General features: G+C 42.9%; 1 protein-coding gene across 1 annotated transcript; it reads left to right on the top strand.

Annotated features, from left to right (window-relative positions):
• The first annotated feature begins 1,150 nt into the window (after positions 1-1,150).
• LOC122652506 (F-box/kelch-repeat protein At1g23390-like) lies at positions 1,151-2,008 on the top strand. Its single transcript, XM_043846266.1, has 2 exons — positions 1,151-1,522; positions 1,553-2,008. Exons 1-2 carry the CDS (start codon positions 1,305-1,307, stop codon positions 1,977-1,979), a joined length of 645 nt encoding a protein of 214 aa, XP_043702201.1. The 5' UTR covers positions 1,151-1,304; the 3' UTR covers positions 1,980-2,008.
• The last annotated feature ends 5,407 nt before the right edge of the window (positions 2,009-7,415 follow it).

The following is a 7,415-nucleotide window of genomic DNA, read 5'->3' as shown; positions in this document are numbered from 1 at the left end:
AATTTATAGACACAGTTAGTCAAAATACGAAGTGAGAGAGAGAGAGAGAGAGTTTTCGATACGAAGTGATTTATTTTTTTGCTTTAGTTCCATGGATATGAAGAGATTAATTCTCGTTGAATAGGGGGGGGGGGGAAATGAAGTAGTTGCAACCAAGAGTAGAAGTTGAAACAAAAAAGGAATCGTGAGAAACCAATACCTCGCGAACGTCAAAGTGATTTATTTTTGCTATAGTTCCATGGATATGAAGTGATTAATTCTCGTTGAATAGGGGGAAAAAATGAAGTAATTGCAACCAAGAGTAGAAGTTGAAACAAAAAAGGAATCGTGAGAAACCAATACCTCGCGAACGTCAAAGGGCTCAACAGTCCAAGGATCGTAAATTCCCTGATAAATTGTTCGATTGGTAGGTTCCCATAAGAGTTAGGTGAGAAAATACAGAAACACCCCATGTTAGCCCCATATAAAAGAAGAATCTGGAATGAATTAGAATTGTTGAGCAGTCTAAAACAACCAACAGCAATCGATCCCTCTACAACTGAGCAGTCTGCCCGCAGGCCCCTTGTGGCTTGGGCTGTGAAATTTTTTTTCTTTTAATAAAAAGGGGATCTAAGTAGAAGAAGGTAATGAAGCTAATTTAGCAATCGGCCGATTATTCCACCATGGATCTTGCTCCCTCCCTCTCTATCGCCTTCCCAGATCGCAAGGCTTTGCAGGTAGAAGAAGAAGAAAAGAGAGGGCGGGAAGCATGCCTTACTAAAAATAATCCAAATGACGCTTTTACCCTCGACTTTGAGGGTTTAAGAGCACATGCTCATTAAACTACTGAAAAAATGAAAGAAAAACTTTTTTTGCCATAATCCATAATAGAGAATCTATTATCTATTAGGGAAAATTACAATGTCACCCTGTGAGGTTTATATAAAATACAGAACCACCCCTGTGTTTTTAAAATATACAACTAGATCTTTCATGGACGGTGAGTGAACTGTGTTAAACAATACATTTTAAATACCAACTTTGCCCTTCAATTAAAATAATCTTATTCTAATTTTTTATTTTTCTAACATAAAAAAGTAGGAGCCACCACTATTTCTTCTTCTTCAACCACCGCCCCACCACCATTGCAACCTTCGTCCCACTCCACCAGATTCTCTTTCTCCTTCGATCCCTTCCACTTGAATTGGCACCATGTGAAAGCGCCATTTGTGTGGCACGAGAACCCCATCGTCGCACGCCTCTACTCCCGCGTCCTTGTCGCCGGTGGCACCTGCGACTTTATCGATGACCCACTCGCCATCGAAATGTACGACGTCAACTCCGGGAGATGGAACCCGTGTCAGTGCATGCCGTCGTTGTTCAAGGACTCCACCACCAGCACTTGGATCTCCACCGCCACCGACCGCAAACTCTACCTGCTGGAGAAGCGTTCCTGTCTGATCTGCTCCTACGATGCTGAAACCAAGAAATGGGGAGACACCTTTAATCTGAACCTGCAGATCTCGAATCCCAGCAAGATTAATCCACCTGTGGCTGTGGCTGTGGCTGTGGCTGTGACTCACTCCACCATCGGATTCGTCGACGACCGGCTGGTTCTAGTGGGGCTAATGGGGGAACCTGAGGACTTGCACGGACTTGGGCTCTGGGAAGTGGATCATGACACCTACGAGTGTAGGCCGGTCGGGGAAATGCCGCCGGAGATGGTGGAGAAGATGAGGAACAGAAACTCACCGCTCTCGACCGTGCGTGCGTCGATGGAAGGTGGTTCCATCTACACCAACAATCCTCGGAATCCAGAGCAAATATTCTTCTGCGAATTGAAGGAAGGGATCTGCCAATGGGGATACGGAGTGAATTCCATGGCGAATGAAGGGAACCGGATGCAGAGATTCGTGTTCACATGTTCCAGAGTCGGAATGGATGATCTTCACAAGGCTGTGGCGACTGGAAGCCGTACATTCGCGGTTGAATCCGACTGACGGACATGGCCTTTAGAGTTTCCACTCTGTCACTGGTCCCCTGTATTAATGTTTAATTTGAATCATGGTTCGTCACTTTCGCAGAGACTTTTGAGTCTTCTGCTACCAATAGTAGTAGTTAGTTGAATTGATCATTAGGGAGGGTGGGGTGTGAGGGTGGGGTGTGGTGTTGTTAATTGCAAGGGGGTGGGGAGGATGGGATTGGGTTGCAGCAGGTGGTGGGGCCAGTGGAGTTGCAGAGAAGAAGGAGGAGGAGGAAGAGGAGGGATGGTGGGTCCCATTAAGTTTGTTTCAAGGGTAAAATTAATAAAAAGAAAAAAATTGAGAATTAAGGGTATATTAGTTATTTTAAATCATGAATTATCAACATAGTACCACTTAAGGGGAATGATATAACAGACTGAGACTGTTGTAACAACTAACCAAACCTTAGGGAGTGTGGCTGTATATTTTAAAAATATAGGAGGTCATTTTGTATTTTATATAGATCTTAGGGGGTGGCAATGTAATTTTCTCTATCAATTATCATTGTGGGGGTATTTACATTTATTTTAAATAAAAACAAGTTTCAAAAGTGATACCAAACACATGAAAAAAATGAAAAATTATCAAAAAATGAAAATGAAAAATAATACCAAAAAAGCCCTATAAATCTATAACTTGTTACCTGTATATGTCTTCTTCCTGACCCTACAAAATAAAGCAAAGAAAAATATCAACTTTAACATCCTTTCGTCTTTCGTCATTCTATAGCATAATTTGCTCTACATGCACAAATGCTATCTCTTGGGGCTTTGTTTGGTTGTGACTAAAGGGAAGGGAACTGAAATGGATTGTAATTAATTTCAAAAGCAAAATAGAATTTTTTGTAATAATGTGATAGAAAATTTTTGCTACTAACTTGTTGCTGGAATGTTCCTGCTATCTAGACTTGCAGCCAAAGAAATGGAATAATTCACTTCCCCGTTAAGTTCACAAATACCCTCATAGGTTTTAATATTTTAAAAAACACCCTTTTATATTCCATTTCCTTGGCTGTGAACCAACTAATAGGAACATTCCTGCAACTTAGGTAGCAGTAAAATTTTGTCCTCATGTGATTGTCTAAAGTAGTTTGAAGTCTTAGGTTGTGTTTGCTATGCATTCTTGGAATAGCTTCTAGGTCTAGGACATATTCTGAAACCCAGTTCTTCATTATTTTTTGTTTTTTCAAAATGCATTTTAGGCCTAAAATCTATTCCAAGAATGGATAGCAAACACAACCTTAGTAAATATGCTCAGCACCATTGACAGAGAAGCAGTGAAAAGTGAATTCTGAATTGTATTCTCTATCTGTTACAGTGGTGTATATATAGGCATTATGCCTTGCTGTACAGTTTGTTAGAATAAAAGGTAAATGGAATATTTGGCGCTGTCGGAGTTTGTTGGAAAACAATGGTGGTGATTACCTTTGTGGATCAATGGTCTTTGATGAATCACATCTGTTATCATCCTCCCGCAAGCTGATGGGTAGTAGGTGCAGCAGCTTGGAACTGTGATAGTGGAACAAATGAGATGAAAGCCCCTTTGTAAAAATGTCTGCCATTTGAGAAGTAGACCGAACAAAATGGACCTTGAGTGTGTGGTTGATAACCAAGTCTCTCACAAAATGATAATCCACTTCTATATGCTTTGTGCGAGCATGAAGGATGGGATTGGCAGTCATGTGGGTGGCCGATAGATTATCACAGTGGATGAGGAGAGGAGGCTTGATGGGTATGTGAAGGTCATGAAGAAGATAAGAGCACCAGAGCATTTCAGAGGCTGTAATTGCAAAGGCCTTATATTCAGCCTCAGAGCTGGACCGAGATACAGTAGGCTGTTTGCGAGATGCCCAAGAAATGAGATTGGGGCCAAGGAAGATACAAAAACCACTTGTAGATCTCCTTGTGTCAGGGCAGCCGACCCAATCTGCATCTGAATAGCCTTGGAGAATGGAGATTGAACCAGGGGTAATGTGAAGACCTGCCCCAAGAGTATGCTTCAAGTATCGAAGAATTCTTTTGACAGCATTGAGGTGCTCATTGGTGGGAGAATGCATGAATTGACAGACTTGATTAACAGAGTAGGAAATATCAGGTCTGGTGATTGTGTGATATTGAAGAGAGCCTACAATATGCCTATATTCATGTGGATCAGACAGGGGATCACCATGATGGGCCGAGAGTTTGGAACCTGTGGGACAAGGGGTGGAGCAAGGTTTGCAGCCAGTCATCCCAGTTCGTTGAAAAAGTGAAAGGCAGTATTTGGATTGTGTAAGATGCAGCCCCTGTGGATCTCTATGTGCTTCAATTCCCAAGAAGAAGTGAAGATCTCCAAGGTCACTCACAACAAAGGCATTGCTGAGAAGAGTGATGAAATCATTGATGAGCTTGGAGCTGGTGCCCGTAAGGATAATATCATCGACATACAATAGCAAAATAATCATCCCAAGTGAAGATTTGTGGATAAACATAGAGCTATCAGCCCGGCTTTGTGTGAAGCCACTGTGTAAGAGAAATGAGCTAAATTCATGAAACCAAGCTCTAGGTGCTTGACGAAGGCCATAAATAGCCTTATTGAGCCGACACACATGGGTGGGATAGTCCTTGTGAATGAAACCAGGAACTTGTTGCATGTAGACCGCTTCATGTAGCTTGCCGTGTAGAAAGGCATTTTTAACATCTAGTTGTCTAAGAGGCCAATGGCAAGAGACTGCAATAGAGAGTACAGTTCTTATTGTTGTAGCCTTCACCACTGGGCTGAAAGTCTCCTCAAAATCAATCCCAGGTAACTGATGGAACCCCTTAGCAACCAACCTTGCCTTGAACCGTTGGATGGAGCCATCACTGTTAGTTTTAACTCTGTAAACCCATTTGCAGCCGACAAGATTAGTAGCTTGAACAGCAGGCACAAGGGTCCGGGTATTGTTGGAGATAAGAGCCCCAAATTCGTCTTGCATAGCAGCAATCCACCGTGGGTTAGTAGAGGCCTGCTTGAATGTGGATGGTTCAGGTATGGAGGGTGAGATAGTAGCAAGAAATGCTGCTGAAATGGGATGCTTTGTTGTGCACAGAGACAAGGGGACCTTGGGGTTAAGGTGACCTGTTTTGCTTCGAGTCACCATAGGATGACAAGGAGATGGATCCGAAGGAGGTGAAGTAGTTGGTAATGGTGGTGGAGGTGGAATTGGTGGTGGGGAATGCTGTGGAGAGGGTTGTGGTGGGGTGGGTGGTGTAGATGGTAGTTGTAAACGAGCTGGTGAAGAAGTAACAGAAGAGGAGACAACAGGTAATGAAATCATAGTAGGAGAAGATGGTGCTGTGGTTGAAGGCTGTGGAGACGAAGTAAAAGGGAAAGAAGTTTCAGCAAAAATCACATGGCAAGAGATGTATACTCTGCCAGTGGATAAATCAAGACACCTATAGCCCTTGTGAGAGGGACTATAGCCAATAAAAACACAAGCCAAGGACTTGGGAGACAATTTATCTTTTCTGTAAGGCCTAAGACATGGAAAACACTTGCAACCAAATAATCTAAGGGAGGAATAATCAGGTGTTGTTCCAAAGAGGACCTCATGAGGTGATTTGTGTTGAAGAGATGGAGTGGGAAGCCTATTAATGAGAAAAACAGCAGTATTAAAGGCTTCTAACCAGTATTGGGTGAGCATGTGGGCTTGAAAGAGAAGAGTGAGACCCATATCAGTGATGTGGCGATGCTTCCTCTCAGCAATCCCATTGTGCTCAGGGGTGTGAGGGCATGAAACCCGAGACACAATGCCATGATTATCAAGGAAGGCCTTGAAGGGACCTTTGGTGAGCTCTAAAGCTCCATCACTTTGAAAATATTTAATAGAACATTGAAACACATTTTCAACCATCAATTTAAAATGCTGAAAACACTGTATAGCATTAGACTTAGAATTTAGAGGATAGAGCCATGTATATCTACTGTACTCATCAACAAATATGATGTAAGAATGAAAGCCAGTAAAAGAAGCCGATTGAGTTGGCCCCCAAAGGTCACAATGGACTACCTCCAATGGTTGTTGAGAGTTTCTTACAATGGAAGAAAAGGGCAATTTATGATGTTTACCCATTAAGCAAGAGTCACAAACAAACTGAGAATTAACCGATTTAGGAAAATTTAAAAAACTATGCTGCCTAAGATGCAGAAGTATAGCTGAAGATGGATGACCCAATCTCCTGTGCCAGGTGGAGAGAGATTGCTGCGAACTGAGAAGAGCAGTATGGAAGGCCTAAAGAGTGGTCTTGGTGATGGGGAGTTGATAGAGATCAGCCTGTAGTGGACCCTTGAGCAGAGTGTGGCCTGTGAGAAGGTCCTTTATAAAGAATCCCCAAGGATAGAAACAAACACAGCAATTGTTATCACGAGTCAGCTTTGAAATAGACAATAAATTTTTAGAAATTTGGGGAACAACAAGTATATCGTGTAGCAGCAAAGTGGTGGAAGGGGTGGAAAGTGTGGTAGTGCCTAAATGAGAAATGGGCAGAGCCTTACCATCTCCAACCACAACTTGATCAGATCCAGTATATGCAGCAGCTTGATGAAGAACAGTTGGATCGAAAGTGATGTGTGAGGTTGTCCCAGAGTCAACTATCCATGAGGAGGTCTCAGAAGGAGCCGTGTGCAGACCAGCAAATGAGCTAGGTGGTGAAGAGTTGGAGGGTAATGGAGCTTGATAATGGGTCTGATAGCCTGGAGTAAAAGGTGTTTGAGAGTTACTTGGTGGAGCATTATTTCTACTAGCAGAGTATCGAAAGAAGCATTTGCTAGCAGGATGCCCTGTTTTGGCACATATCTGACATTTGATGGCTCGGTTGGAATAACCAGAAGGAAAGGACCAAAGGGTAGAAGGGTGTTCTGGATTGGGTTGCTGCTGATATGGAAAACGAGGTTTGGTGTTGGGAGGAAATTTGGCTTTGGGGTTGTTGGAATGCAGAGAAAGAAGGGCTGTTTCAATATGCAGATCTGGAAGGGGCAGAGACTGTGTACCAAAGCCTCGTTTGAGGCGCTGCTCGTGAGTGAGTAATTTGGCTCGTAGTTCAGAGAAAAAGACCAGAGGGGTGCTGTTTTCAATGGTTATGACAAAAGTGGAGTAGTCTGCATCAAGGCCATTGAGAGCATAGGTCACCAACTCTGCATCCTTGATGCGATCATCAATGACTGCAAGAGAGTCAGAGAGACCCTTGAGTTTGGTTAGGTACTCAGTGATGGAGCTAGTTCCTTTGTGCATATGCATCAATTCATGACGTAGGTAGCTCCTATGGGCTGCAGATTGTTGTTGAAAGAGATCGGCTAAGGAGTCCCACACATCCTTAGCAGTTTTCAATCCAAGGATGTGTGATGATAGTGACTCATGGAGGGTGGCATTGATGCAGGCTCTAACAAAGTGAT

This window comes from Telopea speciosissima, chromosome 2, assembly GCF_018873765.1.
Source record: "Telopea speciosissima isolate NSW1024214 ecotype Mountain lineage chromosome 2, Tspe_v1, whole genome shotgun sequence".
Lineage (NCBI taxonomy): Eukaryota > Viridiplantae > Streptophyta > Magnoliopsida > Proteales > Proteaceae > Telopea > Telopea speciosissima.
Note: the sequence above shows the minus strand (reverse complement) of the source record. Positions and strands in the feature narration are given on the sequence as shown.